The sequence below is a fragment of the Falco biarmicus genome, chromosome 11 (assembly GCF_023638135.1).
Source record: "Falco biarmicus isolate bFalBia1 chromosome 11, bFalBia1.pri, whole genome shotgun sequence".
Taxonomy (NCBI): domain Eukaryota; kingdom Metazoa; phylum Chordata; class Aves; order Falconiformes; family Falconidae; genus Falco; species Falco biarmicus.
In genome coordinates, this window is record NC_079298.1 from 23,762,092 (window position 1) to 23,779,452 (window position 17,361).

Below are 17,361 nucleotides of genomic sequence, written 5' to 3' on the forward strand. Positions count from 1 at the left end.
TGGCAGAAACTGCACTGACTTACACAGGCTTCGCCGAATTCTGTTTTTCTTTAGTTTAATTGCTCACAAATCAAAGCAGCACAAAAAGACAATTAGTTAATAAAAATCTAACAGGAATTTTGCCCTCCCACAGAACAGAAATACTGTGTTTGCATTGGCAAACACCTTGACCGGAGGGGTCTGGTATTTTTGTTGCTTATTAGTAGGTCCGAGCCATTAAGTTTAACCGTATTTTCTTTAAAAAGTATTGTCTACTAAAATACAGCACATTTGTAAGTGCTCTGTTAGTGCCCTACTTTTTTCTCAGCTTCTATAAAAGCAGCATTAACCTTAGAGGTACTCTGTAATAGCATATCATAAGATATGTTTAATGAGAAAAACAATAATGAACTATTTTGCCTAATAAGACAAATTATTTCACTGTTACGCTTGTATTATCTTGCTCATGGAAGTCATGGGGAAGCAGAGATCTCACTAAGTACACAGCCACTGAAGAAACATAACATGTAATCAATAGTGTAAAATTAAATATGGATATTTCCCCCTAGCTGGGGGGAAAATATTTTCAGTTTACAATAGCCATTCATGGAGCCCCCAAAATATTAAAGAGTTTATTAAAAATGTAAGCCCAAGTACGTACATACTTCATTAAGTGCTTGTGTATTTCTAATTAATTTATGCTGATTAAAACCAGCCTTCCTTGAAGATACATTATTAGTATGACAAATACTAACAAATACATTCACAGTATGAAAACTCTGGTGACTACGGCAACCAATATACTTGACAATATTTAGGTTCATAACTTATAAAGATTATAGTGGAATTAACATCTAAGTATTTTTAAGATCTTATTTTAGGGTCTTGGCTTATTGACAGAATGGGGTGTATACTTCTGAAGCATTGTTATAAATATAATATATGGAAGTAATTTCCTCATTAAAACCCACAAGGAGGGATGAAAATGCAAGCTACAATTCTGTTGGAAACTGTAATTGGAGTTTAAGAAAAAAAAAAAATCACTTATCTGTGAACGGCAAAGTGGGTAAGGGAGGGAATACTATTTTACTTCTCATTTTATAGCTTCTCATATTTCAGACAGTGTTAGTTATTGCCAGAGAGCTACAAAGCAAGAAAACGAGGAAAACACCAAGAAAACCAGGAAAAAACTCTTTGAGTGCAAGTACTCTTTCAGCATAGACAGTCATGTCTGGAAGGACTCTTTTCAAACATACTAGTCTCCTTGAAAGACAAAATCATAATCAACAGTTCCACAGCCTTAATGAAAATACTTCTATGTGAGAGTACTGTATGCTAATTTGTTAAGTGTTTATATCAAATATGTAAAAAATGCATTAGGATATATGAACTATAAAAAGTCTGCAGATGCATCTTCTTTGTAAAGTGTACTCCAATTATAGTACTATTAGTGTGTTCATAATAATTCTGTATTTACTGCAATGCACAAGTTTTTAGCTTAACCATATGATCAGTTAGGGACATAGAGGGCTGCAGGCTGGTGTTTTAATCTTCCTGCAAGCCTGAAGAGATAAAGGCGTGTAATCTACTACTGAACTGTGTCAAAGACAATGACTTTAAGTGGCAAATGAACAACATAACATCTAATATGAAAAGAAGCTGATGACTTTTTTTTGGCATAGTTTGTTACAGGACCTCAAGGAAGTAACTGAAAGCTTGTAATTCTGAAAGCAACAGCAATTTCATAAAGGAGACTTCATGGTGAGAATATAAAGGGGAATTTCTGTTGCTTAAGAACAGAGGAAACAAGTGAAATACATATAATTTTGAAAATTAAATATTGTGCAGTCTAAGGCATATACTGATAGCTGTGTCATTTTTTAAGCCCAAAGTAATATTGAAAACAATAAGCCATTGAAGCTAGGTCTGAAGAGAACCTGTGTTATTACATGGCTCCTTCTAATCAGTTTTCTTAGGTATTAATCTAACTATACAGCAAAACTGTGGTATTTTAGAAGGTCACTCCCTGCTCAAGTTTCATATGTGTGCACTAGGCAAATGGTTTCTCTGTGCTACTGGCAAGATCATCACTGTAAAACACTGCTTGAGTTCAAATGATGTGCAAAAAGGCTGCACGCCTATCAGATTGTAAAAATTTTTCCTATCAAAACAATTTGCATATGCTTTTTTCCCCCCCAGGAGTGTGGAGTCACTGAAACACTCCTTACCATCCAAAAGTAGATAAATCATGATAAAAGTCACAATGTAGGATAACTATTTTTCCTCCATAATTAATTCATTCTTTTTCCTTGAGCTTTGGCACTGTTTCATACTTATCTATTTTAACAATTGACTTACTGTTAACCTACAAATTAGATAAATGTATTCCACTGACCTCCAGAAATATTCTTTTTAGGTATGCTTCTCTTCGGTCTTTATTCCTCTCTACGAATCAGCCCTTTCTACTTATACTAGTTTTTTATATTTTTTTTAAGTCACACATAAAAATTCACGCTTGGAAATGTGTTTACACGAAAACAGGTATTTCCCTAGAGGTAAAACAAAAGCGCATTTTATGGCTTTCAGTCAAATACACTAACTAGCCACCTGGGGGCATTAGCTGCTAAGTAAAATAAGGTTTTCCATTCTGGACCACACGGAAACCTACTTTCCTTTTATATCTCTATTCTGACACATCAACAGCTGAAGCACGGACACAATAACTTTCTACCAAAACGTGCATCGACTTCGATTTGAAGAGGATTTTTTCGAAAAAATAGTTCCTTGCTTATCTGAAATGAAAGAATTAAGTTTGCTTCCCTGATAGCAGTTTGAGCCAGGTCTGTATAGTTGCTATGATGCAATCATAACTTACCACTTCTCTGAAAGAGTTTCCGCTTAATTCAGCACACAGCACAATTAAATCAATGGATAAAGGGCTGCAGTAAAATCATTTTACCCGCTTCAAGGGATGTGGGCCATCACTTTATCTGATGCACACTACTTAAGTTTTATCTGATGAAACTACTGAATTATTGACTTACTGAGTTTTCTATGTTTCACCATTTTTGCACTGCTTTTTAAAATTATTAATTTTATTATATCAGCAAGGTGTGATGAGATCCTATTATTCTGTTTTACAGGGAGCAAAGAGCTTGCTGGCAAAAGCATTGATCTGTAAGTGCTTCAGTTTAAGCCTCTTTAGACCTGACAACACAATCTGTAATGCGAAACTACAAGATCAATTGAAATCTAGTACAATGCTCTTCCACATACCAATCAGTTTTCTTTGCCAGCCAATCTCAATTTCACTCTGCCCTACAGCCTTTTTTCCCTCTTTTCTTTCATTCAGACTAGGATCTAATTTTACCACTCTTTTTGATCTCACCTCAAGAGGTCCTTTCACAGACAATCCCCTTCCAGTTTTTCACCTTCTCAGCAGCTCTCAGTTTGTCTCCTTCATGGCTTATAAATGCATTCTTTGTTCAGACCTGCTATGTCTGTAGGTTTTGTGGTTGCAATCATTCTGTAAGGGTGATGCAGGATGCACAACGCTGTTAGATGTAACAACATGCTAGTCAGTACATGCCCAGTACCTCTGTGGGGGAACCATGTGGTGATTTGAGTATGGTCCATAGGAATGCTTACAGGGATTTTAGTTCTTTAGCAAGTCTCACCTAAATGCATGCAGAGACTTTTAAAAGCTAATAAACTGGTCAGACTGGTAAAAAGCATATCCAACACAGGAAAGTTGTGAGAAGAGTAAGAGACAGAAGATTGTTTCATACCAGCTTTCAAGTCCTGTAAGCAGCAATCTTCATCTGATGAGCACAGGGGAATATCAAGTGAGGTGTAAAGTGATGCGGTCCAGAGATGCTGTGGAAAGCTGCCCCCTGCACAGCCAGGAGCACATAGTCTCTGTGCAAGCTGGTACCTCCAATGAAGTTCCAGACTTTGGAGCAGGGGTCCTCAAACTTTTTGAACAGGGGCCTGGCGCGCGGATGAAGTGGCAGGCAGTCATCTGCAGCTGCGTGGTTTCCTCCCCCAGCCCCCGGGGGAGGGGGGGGGGGGGGAGCTCTGTAAATACCAGGGGCCAGATTGAGGACCCTGGGGGTGTATCCGGCCCATGGGCCATAGTTTGAGGACTTTGGAGGAACCTGCTGCACAGCACTTGCAGTGACCCAACAAACACATCACTGACATACTCTGAGGCAAAATATCAATACTGCACTACTGTATGAGACAGCGATTCCTTCACCAACAAGAATCCAGTTGGAATGGAGAACCAGTGGTTTGCACAGAGGTAAGACACTCTAAAAAGCTGGGCAACAGCAGCAGCAGTTTGTCCCAACATAGAGCAGTAATTCCTAGCTCCTGTCAGTTCATGTAGGAGCCACTGCCCAGTTATGGGCAAGCTACTTCTGATGAGCGATCCTAAACTGGAATTCATGGCTAACCAAAAGATCTGACAACATCAATAAGACCAACATTTAGTAAGGACTTTGAATTTCTGGTAGCAGCATTTGGTGATGGGTCAACTGTAAATGCTGAATTAGGTGCACTGATTGCTATATAGCAAAAGAAGATTTGTTAGTCTGAATTTTAGCTTTGTAGCATTCTGGTGTGAACCACTTTTGCACCACCTTCCCTACTCTTCCTGCTCATATTTAACTTAGTGGTAGCATGCAAAAAATGACTGAAAAGAGGCCCGAGACTGAAAGGGATTTGGCAATGAGAAATCAGGAATTTGTTGCAAAGCATGAAGATTAGGAAGACATGAAAATTATATTTTAAAACAAATGCTTGCTGTAGTCATACATTTGGTAAAATATTTTCCTTCTGCAACGTATCACAGCATGGTAGACTGTTTAAATTGCTAAGGCTTGAATTCTCTCTGTGCTGAAAGATTACAAAGCAGGCCCACAGACCTCAGCATTAGCTTTCAATAACCTCATGTTATGTGAGACTAGTATGTAGTTATTTCTTCGCTGAGAAATCAGATGCCAGTTTTATACAACAGACACAAGTGCAATCAATTATTTATCATTAAAGCATAAAAAGCTGGCTAGATAAGATTTAAGGATTATTATTTTAATGGACCAGGAAAATATCCATGGTATTCTCACTATAGTTTGATACAATAGGAAGGAGCATCATAAAGAAAATAGAGTGTATAAAAGACACTTTAAAAATATTTATTTTTGAGGAGGAAATATAAAACGAAAGAGCAGATCTGCTTAATAAAACATTACTACAGTTCCTTTAGGAACAGATGATCTGAAGTCTTAAATCTTAGTATATCTCACTAGTGTTATATGGAACAATTTACAGGAAAATAAAAGTGCTGGTAGTGATTCAGCAAACTGATGTAATATGTTCTCTTGGGAAACAAAAACTGGCCCAGTACAAGTGAATTTATTTTGCACTTAAACAAGTTAAAATGTACAAGAATACCATTCAGACACTTAAGTTTAAAATTTTATTTGTCAAGTCACCACATTTGCATAAGATTATTAATATCAAATTAATGTGATGCTGTTATCTAAAGCACAGTCAAATGCATCTTAAGCAAGTCTGTGAAAAGCTATATTTAACTACAACAAAATTTTATTTGGACCTCTTTAAAGATAAATGCATTGAATTTTACAATTTTCTATTAAAAATTAATAGCACCCTAACTTTACACAGAAGTTAAAGCAGAGAGCATTGATTGTTTGAGGCCACACAGTAAAAGAATGGCTGAGCTGGGATTAAAAACAAACAAAAAATGTTCCTGCAATCCAAAAATTCACAATGACATCAGGTTCATCTTTGAAAGGTCAAAGCAACACTGCCAAGTAACTAGAGGAAAGGGCATCTACAAGTTCAGTAAGGACACCGCATAGGCTAGTGTCCTAGCCTCTCCATCTTACTGGATTTCTTGCTTAGACATTTTTATTCCAGCCTACTATTTACTCACTGCCTATCTGGCTACTGCAATCTGTTTAGCTGTTTAGAAGGGATTGTAAAAAAATAGGCTACAGGTGATTACTTCAATGTTCTGACTGATATTTTGTCTCAATACTAGATTCTAATGTCCAAGGCCATATGAAAATTCCTGCTGGGCACGTAACGTGTCTAAGGATATCGCTTGTTTTCAGCCACTGCATAGCAAAGATCTAACTTACAGAAAAGGCTGCAGTCTGATCAGGTTGCAGAGATACAGTTTTAACGAAAAGGTGCTTTCTTTCAAAATCAGGTTTGCATTTCTGGATGAGATCTCCCCATAAAAAGACAACAGCTAGACAGAAGATTCAACAATTCATGAATTTACAGGTCATGAGTGTGGGCCATTGAGAATAACTGTGCTATTGCTTTAAATTTTATGAAGTCTCAATCTACATACAGGCCAAAGGAATGTGCTTTTAATTTTAGCTAGATACTCAGTTAAGTTCTGTCTGTGCTAGTTGGCTTTTTCTGTTGCTATTGGGAGCTGTTGTTCTGTTATTAAAAAAAAAATAGAAAAAAAGTAGTCACGTAAGTACTGCAAGTTCCCACACTTCACAGTCATAACCTTTAAAACAGGCATAAGCAATATGACATGAGTGTGATCTGACACCTAGTGAACGGGCTCCCCAAAGTTTATTGAGGCCACTACTAGGATAAGCATTCTGTAATACTGTTGCAAAACAGAAAGCAAGAAGGGAGAGAGTAAGAGGAAGGTGTGCGTAAAAGGACTGTTCAGAGCAGATACTTTAATTTCAAAGATAATGAATTTCAGCTTAGGTTACCTTATGTGGAATTTTTTTAAATTTTTTTAATTGCCTGTCTATGCACTTGTGCACTGATGTTTTGCTGGTGTGGTTCCCATATACAGAGAGCCTGCTCAATTTACTTCTGCTAAATTAACACAGGCCCAAAGTCTGCAAGGGATGTGGCAGCATAAGAGGTGATGATGATGGAGAAAGGATTACAGCAGTTTGCTCTGCCTTCCTGATTAAACTTTATCAAGGGAACTGCTGTATTCGTCAGTAGCTTTGTAACAGTAATTTTTTTCATATTGAATTGAAGGCCAATGCAATGATATTGTTCTAATTATTGATTTAATAGTACTTAGGGAACTTTTTTACTGTGCAGTGGATCAAGCCCTTCATTTAGACTGTTGACATCTGTTTTAACTACAGTCACAAATGCTGGTCAAAATAACTGCTTCGGGATTCAGAGTCAGGAGGCTGTATGCTGGTTTGGTTTCCAAATGATTTTTGTCTTGAGAAATTTAAAACTCCTTTTTCATAAACTTGGATACATTTCAAAACACATCTAAATGCATAGTATAGTGGAAATGCAGCAATGTAAAGCTAGTAATTAGAGCTGGGTGAGTTTCCTTATTAAGTTGGGAATACAAACGGGCCACATTTCGAAACTTAGGAGCAGTGGTGAAATTGCCTTCAGTAATACCCTTTCGGGGTTTTCTTGCTTTTCACCAGGTACTCAGCATGCACTTTAGGGTAACTATTTATGCAGAGGACTTGGCTACATAAGTGTTATTTGCTCTTCTTCTCCCAGAGCCGTTCACTGCATAAGCAGCACCCCATTTGCAGTAGGTGACAGAACAATAGCAAGCCTGGAAGAAGAAGCACCTGTGCAAGGCTCTGTGGCAGACCAACTGCAGTCACTTCAGAATACTGAAACCGGCTGAGGACCATAGCAAAGAGATGGTCTGGACCTCTTTCAATTACATGTCTGTTGGTTTTATTTCTACCACGTCCATACCTTTTGGACCTTTTTGTATTTCACATTCTTATGTTGTATCTTCTTTACCAGGCCCCATCCAATTCAAAGAAAACAGCCAGCATACCAGGAAAGCCAGGCTTCTGCTAGGTGCAAGTCTGCCCTGTATACAAAGTACGTAAGCCAAGCTAAGGAATAAGTGGGCTAGGAAAGACAAGGAAGATGGGAGAATCCTGTTGGGCCCCCAGGAAACATCCATGTAAAATAATCCAGATTGATAGTATCATGTTTGCATCATATCTGAATGAGTCTCACTGAGATGAGTGTTAAAGGAACTGAACAAACGCACAGGGGGGCTTTTACTAGGAATTTTCTGTCAGTCTGTCCAGGAACCCTAATATTGTCAGGGAGCACAGAAGTTCAACATATTCACTTACACCAACATGAAAACCTTTCTCAACAATACTAAAAAATGTGAACTGTAATGAGGAACAAACATTTCTTAGAACGTTCAGAGCGAGGAGCACATGAAGGGAGAAATAAAAAGATTAGCTACCACAAGATAACTCAGTTTGAAATGGGTGGAAGTGTTTCTATGAATATCAAGACCTTTGGGCTGCCCCTAAACGCATCGTAGTTGGATGAACACATCACAGCAAGACACAGTTAGAAAGGCAGGCATGGGATGACTGGCAGTAAACGGTTAAGTCTAAATTGTTTTGCAGACTCCTCCCAATTCCACAAAATATACCACCTTTAAAAATAATTTTAAAAAATGAATAGTGTAACAGTGACTGTAAATTGAGAAGCACTTGTTTGTTTGGTTGTTTTTAACATAGTTATCGGCAATAAAAATAGACTGACCTTCCGGAGCTGCAAGGCTGACCTTTACAGTGGGGTGCAGTTAATGACTTCGGTGGTGAGCAGCCTGGAGCAATTGTCCCAATATTCTGCAATATAAAGCAACGGTGAGGGCTGTGGTGGCAGCAGTTCGGGTGACACTATGCTTCAAAGCAAGGGTCGTTTGGTTTTGTTGGCTTGTTTAGTTGTTTTTTTTAAACCACCTTACCTCTTGGTCAAAGACAGATCCCCGGAGTTTGTGGTCTTGCCCACAGGCTATATATAGCGCCGAAACCCCCGCTGACATCATGTTTTTGTGCAGCGGCGCCTATCGGGAAGGAGGCGGCTGGCGGCTGCCGCGCGCCGCGGCGGGAACGCTGAGGGGAGCCCGCGCGGCGGCGTGTCCATCGCGGCCGGGCCCGCAGGGGGCCCCCGGGCTGCTTTTGGCAGCCTTTAAAAGTCACGTTTTCCTCAGCGAAATGCCCGTTAAGTCACACGGAGCTTTAGTGTCAGGTATCTGAGCCCTCTCGGTGGGAGTCCTCTCGTGCCCGCACGCACAAGCCGTGTGAGAGGCACTTGCGGGGGCTATAGCTGTGCGGGCAGGGACAGGAGACCGGGTACCGCCAGGCTGCGCTCCCTGAAAGCCCCGGGGTGCGCCGGGGCCCGCACTCACGGAGACCTCAGCCCTCTCGCAGCCGCGTGACCGCTTGAGAGGGGGGTCGCTTCGGCGGTAACCTCTCCCCTCGGGGCGCGCTCCCCGGGGCGGGGCAGGACTGGCCGGGGCGGGGCGGGGCGGGGCAGGCCCTGCCCGGCGGGGCGGGGCGAGGCGGGGTGGGGCGGGGCATGCCATGACTGGCCCTGCCCGGCCCTCCCTGGCCCGGCCGGGCCCTGCGCTCTCGCGGGAGCTGCGCCGGCGCCGCCCGTCTCCGTGCGCGGCCGTGGCGGAACCAATAAAATTTGTTTCAAAAAAAGCAAGAGAACGGGAGGAAAAAGCGGTCCTGCCGAGTTTGACGCGGCTGCTGGCGAGTGCGTGAGTGACTGCCCGCCCGGCCGGCCCGGGGCTGCTGCAGTAGGCGAGGGCGGACGGGCTGCGCCAGCCCCCGCCCCGGCTCCGCTCGGCCTCGGCAGCCGTCGCCCTCAGCGGGGAGCTGCGCCTCCGTCGCTCTCCGGGCCCGCTCGTGAGTATGGGGGGAGCGGCTGCGGCGGCCGCCGCTTCCCGCAGCGGCAGGGCGGTGACAGGGGGCCTGGCGCCGGCTCCCGGCAACGCCGGGGCGAGTGTCAGGTGTCAGGCTCCCCCCCGCCCCCCGGGGGCGGCTCGGGCCGGGGGCACCTCCGCGGCGCTGGCTGCGGGCCGGGCTGCGCTGTGGGACGGGGAGCGGCTCCGGGGCGCTGCCGGCGGCGGTCCCCGGCCGGGGGAGGGCTGGGTGTCTCCTGACAGCTCCCTCGTACCCTCCTGCTCCTCCTCTCCGCCCTGCGGCGCCTCGTCTCCTCGCTGCTCTGGGGCTGGGGAACATGTAAGCAAGAGCAGCGGCGTGAGGCGTTTCCAGACGGCCGCCGCCCGCCCGGGGGTCGCCGCTGACCGGTGGGTTTTTGTCTGTGTTCCCTCACGGCAGGGCTCGCTTCTCCCTCCCCGAAGTGAGTCTCTTGGCGCGGGCGGAGTGCCGGGCAGACGGCCGCAGCCATGCCGAGCGGTAAGGAGACGCGGCTGCTGCACCTCAGTGAGATGGAGAAGCTGGATAAGACCCTCTTCAGGCTGGAGCAAGGTAGGAGGGGGGGCGGCGGGCTGCGGCCTCCCCCTCCCCGCAGGGAGCCTCGGGGCCGGCTGAGGGAAATGGCCGGGAGCCGGTCACCTTCTTCGGGCAGCAGTGGAAGGGGAGCTCAGCCTGCGGGGGTGTTTTGGTGGTGTTTTGGGATGGGTTTTTTTCTCCCTTGTTTTAATACGAAACAATTTCTTACATGCTTGCTCCCACTGCAGAGCTCTGTGGGCTGCAGTCACGGTTCGGTCTGACTCCTAAAACTCTTCAGAAATGAAGAGCGGATTGACTAGGACCCGTCAATCTTCACGGGAATGAAGTGAAAGCATTTTTTAGACAGGCCCTGCAGGACAGGGCCTCTCCTTCTATAACATGTACTTCAGGGACCTGAAAAAGTCCTCATAAATCCAGCTCTCTAGTATTTATCTGCAATGTGTTATGCAGCACCCCATCTTTAATATTACGGTTTTGAAATGCATCGGTAATACTAACATTTTGCAAAGTCTGAGGTAATATTTCAGAATATGGGCTCTAGCTCTTCCCAAATCTTATCTTGCCTGTTGGATTTCTTATAGCAGTGCTGTGTTAGTATTGTGGCTGTGTACTTGTGAGAACTTGATATTGTTTCTCTGAAAGTGTTCGTAAGTCTATTTAAAAAAAAAAAACCAAACAACAACCAAGACAAAAAAACACCCCATTATTATGCTGGTCAGCAAATTCAGACTATACAACTGCAGCCACTGTCTATAGAAACAGTTTTTAATGATGCAAAAAAAATTTATTACTTATGAAATTTTGTGTGGTTTATTATTTTGTTACTGATCTAGGAACCTGATATCAAAGTGGTTTGGTAGAAGAGCAAGATCTTGGTTCTCAAGAATAAGAATTCAACTATGCTGACTTCAAAATTTTCAGTCTAATCTAAGAAAATCTTAGTAGTGAGGAAGTGCAGAGTTGACCAAAACCTCTGTTGTTAATTCGTCCTTCCAGTCCTGTAAATTCTGTTGGAAGGAGTCACACAGAAGCGCATGGCTATCAAACATTCAAAGTGCCTCCGCTGGTAGCGGTCTCTGAGAGGGCATAGCTAATTTTGAGCACTGCATTCCTGATGTCAGTGTAACTGTTACAGGAAATAAAATAGCAGTGGCATATATCCCTGTGCTCTAATTTTAGTAATCCCTGTAATAAAATGTCAGGAGAGTACTAGGGAGAGTGCATTTAAACTTCCAGCGTGGTGCTGGGGTTTTTTTGGTGTGGGTTTTTTTTTTTTGTATGTGTGTGTGGTGGGGTTTTTTCTTGTCTGTTTTGAAGTGGGGTGGGGTGGTTTCTTTGGGTGGTGGTGGTGACGGTGGTGGTGTTGTTCTTGGGGTTTGCTGTGGTGTTCGCATTTGCAGTCAAATTATCTTCATTTTACTTGACAGACATTCAGATCCTAAACCCACTGCTTTATCTGGTTGGTTTTGTTGCAGTGGTGATTATGTTAGTAAGTGAAACTGTGAGCTTGGTGATACATACATTTAAATGTATTCAGACTGTCTGGCATTAGAGTCCCTGTGATTGTATGTAATAAGCAAGTGGGGTTTTTTCTACTTAAGATACTGGAACTTTGTTCAGGGTGTGTTTTATTCTTTGTAATTCATTATCTGTGTACTAATGACTTGCTTTTTACAAATACTCAGCTTTCTTTTACTCCCTGTTTTGTAGACTGCTAGGGCTAGTAGGTGTTTTACTACAGTTAACTACTGTAGTAATGACTGCCATGTAATTTAGTAAAAGTTATTGTGCAACACTTATACCTGTTTAAGTCATTTGAAAGGACCCTGTAATTAGCCATGCATGTGATGGTGTCCCTCATACCTGCAAGTGGAAACCTATTCTGAAACCTCTTGACTAAATGGAATTTTTCATGTCTAACTGAACAAAGTACAGTATGGTTTTAGGTCCTAATATTTTAACTTAATTTTGTTCTCATTATCATGGGTATCTTAAACCTAAATACTGTGCTTTGTGTGTGTGTGTTTCACCTGCGGCACATACACAAAATGCCCTTTGGTTGGCTGCCGTTCTCTGAAAGTGTAACAATTTGTTTGTACATTGTAGATTGCATGCAAGTATATATCATTTTACAGTTAAAAGCATAAGGGGTTTAGTGTTACTTAGTGAACTGTCAATAGAGAATGAAGGAACTTGAAATATTTTCTGTTTCAAAATGCATTCCAAAATTTTTTCAGATGTTTTCATGGGTCAACTTTATATATAGACTTGATAAACCTTGATACTTGATGTAACGTAGTCCAAAATCTGTATAAAATTGTATGTGATTTGATGATCATGTTGTTTTGCTGTATTTTGGTTTTAATACTTTTTATATAGCAAAGAGGAACAAATTGGAAAGGAGATGAATAGTGCCATATAAGCAAAGGAAAAGGACTATATGTAAAGTCTGCAAAGAACAATGTTAGGAAGGTAGGGAGAGATGATGCAGTAGAAATATACCATTCTGCCGAAATTATTGGCAGATGTGTTGGCGCGCTTTCTTCTTAATGTAATATCAAACTATTATTTGTAATTGCAGAACAGAAATATCTAGTCCTCCTGATAAAGTGACTTTTATCTTTTTTTCTTGAGGTTTTGAACTACAGTTCCGATTGGGCCCGACTCTTCAAGGCAAGCCTGTTACTGTGTACACAAATTATCCAGCTTCTGGAGAAGTATTTGATCGCCACAAGTTCAGGACACTATCGTGGCACAATCCTACAGGAAAAGAAGATGACTCTGACAAATACTGCAAACTGGATCTCCAGATTTCTGGGTCATACCAGTACTATTTCAGTCTTGGGTAAGTGAAATTCTATCCTGCAGCAAATGCTGTCTGCTCCCTTGGTCTACATTTTAACCTGAAGAAATCACTGTTAAGAATAAAAACGTTTTTTCCATTAATTTTTCAAATTGCAACCATGGGGCCTATCTGAATCTGCTAATGAAAGACAGTAGCTGTGGTGGTTGTTTGGTACTTTCTGATGTAAAGATACTAGGGAGAATATACAGAATAAAGCTGATCAGTTTTCTGTGAATGTTGGCGAGGCAAGCCATTTTTACAAGATTTGAAGTCATCAGTGTTCTGAGTATCTGAATGATTAATTTGTGCTTTCTTCATTGACTTTGAAGGTTGTTTTCTGTATTTCTAGCACAGAGGTTCTGGCATTGTTTACTTCACATTCTTCACTTCCTCCTTTGTTTCAACAGGGGAAGTGCAAACGAGAATGCCAATATCTGTAATGATTGTAGTCTGGTATTCTGAGTGCCTGGAAGATGGGTTGATAAATTCCCTCGAGCTTAAAAGGGCATTTAGCTCGGGACTCTTCCCGAGGATGGTGCTCCAAATGGAGGTATTTGTATGAAAGATGGACAGTCATGCTTGCGTTGTTTCTGTCCATATCCTAAAAGGGAGAACCTGTACCCTGTCTCAGAAAATAAGAAAGGTATCTTACTATTGCAGAGAGTGTAAAGCTTTCTAACCCAACTGTATTCTTGTAAACTGCAGTCCTGTTCCTCCACCTACCCCCAACCACTATACTGTGCTACTGTGTTTTTGAAATAGCTGAGCTTATTGAGCTTTCTGAAACTGAATTGGTACAATGGGTATTTACTAATGAAAATCAATTTTTCCTAGAAATGAAAAAAGTGGTGGAGGTTACATAGTTGTGGATCCTATTTTACATGTCGGAGCTGATAATCATGTGTTACCTTTGGATTGTGTTACACTCCAGACGTTCCTCGCTAAGTGTCTTGGACCATTTCATGAATGGGAAGATAGGCTTAAAGTTGCAAAAGAAACAGGTAATGCCAATACATGTATTAAAGGATATCTGGTTTTGTCTTATGATCAAAACCCAAAGTTACACTGAAGAGTGGACAGCTCATTTGTTCTTTAGTTTGTAGACTAAATATTTTCCACTAGATTCAATTTAATTAACAGATTAAGTCAGTCAAATGATTAAAATATTTGCAGAGGTGCAAGAAGTCAGGGATTTCCTAATATGGGAAGCCACTTGTGTTTTGATTTCAGGTAGACTTGGAAGGCTGTAGAACTGACAGGGTGGTTTTTGAAGTTTGTGTTATGTAGAATGTCAAGGAGAAGATTCACATTAATTTACACTAGTTATCCCACACACTAGCTTTAAGTACATGTTATAATTGCAACTTGTTAAGCTTCTTTCAGTTAACTGAAATTTGTTTTTCTTGTTAAATAAATGGTTTCTTATTATATAGGTTACAACATGATTCATTTTACACCACTGCAGAAGCTTGGACTGTCTAGATCATGTTATTCACTGGCTGATCAATTAGAAGTAAATCCTGAATTTTCAAGCCCTAACAAAAAGTGCACTTGGAGCGATATAGGAGCTCTTGTGGAAAAACTGAAAAATGAATGGAATATGCTTTGCATCACAGATGTGGTCTACAATCATACTGGTATGATTTTTTTTGTGTGTGTGTGTTAATAACCACATTGGTCCTATAATTATATTTCATTATTTGCCTTAACTTTCCCCCTTGAACCAATCTTTTAGTACTGGTTTTAAGCATCTTAGTTGTCTCTGCCTTTGAAAGTCTCAAATGCACGATAACTCTTTATGATTGTAACTGATATGTCTCCATAATAGATGTGAAAATTTAGTATTGTTACTGAAAGGAGTGGATAGAGCCCTTAGAGCGAACTAATGAACTGTGCATGTGCGTGTTTAATAATGCACTTATTTTTATGATCTGCGATATGCAGCTCCCACATAAATGAATGGAATCTGCATTATGAATTTTGTTGAACAGAAACTGAGTACTTGTAGTTTAAAAGAAACTACTCTAATTTGGACCTAACATACAGACAACAAACAGAATAGGGACAAGAGGCTAGGATTAAGCAGTGGAGGAAATGTTACAAGCTAGTCTGTGAGGAAATGAGGAAAAGGAGAGAGCTTTGTGTTCGGGGTGGAGGGTTTTTAATAGTTACACCAAGGCATTGAAGGATTTACTAAATAGGTTGAGGGGTGGTGGATTTTCTTCAGTATGATCTGATGAAATTTCACTTATAGTACCTAATCATTTGTATTTTTGCTGATTATTTGGATAATGAGTTTACTTTGATTGTGTTTATAATGCAGTTCTCATCTTATGCTGTAATCCTGAAGATCACAATAATTAGCATGCTTATACTAGGAGTACAACAAATGGTTGTGTAGGTTGATGTTGCAGTTCTCTGATGCTTTAAAAAAACCAAAAAACACCTAACCACAGATAGCTGTGAATTTAAAGCTTTATTTGCTTCAGTTCTTTGGTGGTGTTGACCACTGCCAAACACTCCTATCCAATCAGTCTGCGGTGCAGTGTGGGGCTTGTTTGCACTATCTATTTGTGGAAAAGTTACTAAGCATAGTTATTGGCTGTGTGTCTAAGGGAATTAAGCTTTTAAATGTTCTCCCAATTTTGGATAAAAAATTTGCACTTTACCAACTGGAAGTCCAGTTTCTCTCACACATGCTTAAGATCCTGTCATCTTTTTATTGTGTGTATTTGCATGCTACCAAGGAGAATGTTTTTATGGAAAGAAATACCTAACTCTGAGATAATTATTAGACTCCAAAATACTTGAGAAGAAAAATGTCACATTATTTGGCTGCATTTGTAGAAGGAGCTTTTCAGGTTATGTTCAGAATTCAAAGTAATCTTTATTGGGATGAATGACTAAACATCTGTACTACAGTGAAATGATGTTTAGAAGTGTCATCTAACAAGACAGAAATAGTCAGGTGACCATGGTCCTGACTTATGTCATTAAGCGAGGTATACCTGACAGCTTTGTTTTTTGCTTTCAGGTGTTAAAACACAATTCACACACAGACACTTTGTTGTTTATTTTGAAAACCTCTTGATTTCCAACTGACTCCAAATTTTGTGAAATGCCAAATTTGGCATAAGCAGAAAGAGAAGTTGATAAATGTCTTGAGTAATCAGTGATGTTGTATATGCTGGGGGGGGCTTTTGAAATAAGAAAATAGGCAAATAATTTGGGGATTCTTTTTGTCTGGATCTTGATTAGATGGAAATCTAACTGTACTATTTTTTTGTATTTTAATTGAACAGTAATTTCTAGTAGTTAAACTAGTTCATTCCTGCAAGGTAGGGTGATTTTAATTGTAAAACATGTTTCATTGAGCCATTTGAATATAAAAGACACAAAAGGTATAGTCAGTTATTTTGAGCAGGTTATGGATACTTGTGCATCGTTATTAATTCTGCAGCATGTCTGCATTAAAAGCTTAAGTTGTCTGACAGTAAGTCCTCTAATGCTGGTAATTCTAATAGCCTGTGACCCCTCAGCTTACAGTGGTTGTACCTGTTGGAAGTTTCTGCTTTCTAGATGAGACCACTGTATAAGAATGGCAGTGCTTCCCCTCTGTTCCTGTTGTGAAGTCAGACGCTCACTTCCAACATTAAGTGGTTAAGCTAAGGTGTTTGGCCTTTAGGCTGGAATGGGGAACAGACTGCTTGCACAGTAGAGAACAGTGGGAATCAGTTTTTGATGTTAACATCTCCGTTGGGCTCTAATGAAAGCCAGCATCTATGGCTGGACTTTAAAGTAGATGCATGCGCTAGCGTTAAATATAGATAAAACTTCGGCATATTAGCATGAATATCATAGATAAACCTGCAAGCGCTAGTAACTGGCAGATGTGCCCTTTCTGGGCTGCTCTTTCCTTCAGGGTATTCAGATGCCCTCAAGTGTGTGTTCGCTGGCATTTGCTTCTTACTAGGAGACAGGAAAAGGAGAGTTGTTCTTTTCTGAGCTTTCAGTGACTGTAATAAATCCTATGAAGTAATAAAAATAAGCCGAAATAAATTATATTTTCTTTATCTTTCAAAGAGGCTACTATTGTTTAATGGAAATTGAACACTTGAGTAAATCCTACTTCCAAGCACTTGACTAGTTAAATCAAACACCACCTTTTCTCAGCATTATAAAGGCAAGGGGACAAAAAAGAAGTGTTGGGCAGTAAGCATCACTCCTGAAGATTAAGTC

At 40.9% G+C, this 17,361-nt stretch overlaps 1 protein-coding gene and 1 long non-coding RNA gene across 6 annotated transcripts in view; one reads left to right on the plus strand and one right to left on the minus strand.

Moving 5' to 3' along the window:
* Nucleotides 1-1,738: 1,738 nt before the first annotated feature.
* On the minus strand, nucleotides 1,739-9,259 carry LOC130156762 (uncharacterized). Of its 2 annotated transcripts, none has more exons than XR_008824593.1 (3): nucleotides 8,759-9,259; nucleotides 8,554-8,639; nucleotides 1,739-3,505 (listed from the first exon to the last, which is right to left on the minus strand). It is a non-coding gene; the product is annotated as an uncharacterized LOC130156762 (long non-coding RNA). The 2 variants fall into 2 exon arrangements; XR_008824592.1 differs by having other exon boundaries at nucleotides 1,739-3,533.
* Nucleotides 8,545-17,361, plus strand: part of AGL (amylo-alpha-1, 6-glucosidase, 4-alpha-glucanotransferase) — a 38,818-nt gene continuing 30,001 nt past the window's right edge. For 2 of the 4 annotated variants that reach the window (XM_056355525.1, XM_056355527.1), the window contains exons 1-5: nucleotides 8,545-8,657; nucleotides 10,143-10,292; nucleotides 12,912-13,122; nucleotides 13,957-14,123; nucleotides 14,556-14,759. In XM_056355525.1, coding sequence (XP_056211500.1) covers nucleotides 10,211-10,292; nucleotides 12,912-13,122; nucleotides 13,957-14,123; nucleotides 14,556-14,759 — 664 coding nt within the window. In that variant the 5' untranslated portion in view covers nucleotides 8,545-8,657; nucleotides 10,143-10,210. Of the gene's footprint in view, nucleotides 8,658-9,408; nucleotides 9,708-9,929; nucleotides 10,044-10,142; nucleotides 10,293-12,911; nucleotides 13,123-13,956; nucleotides 14,124-14,555; nucleotides 14,760-17,361 lie in introns of those variants that run through there. The other 2 variants (XM_056355526.1, XM_056355529.1) reach the window with 2 other exon arrangements.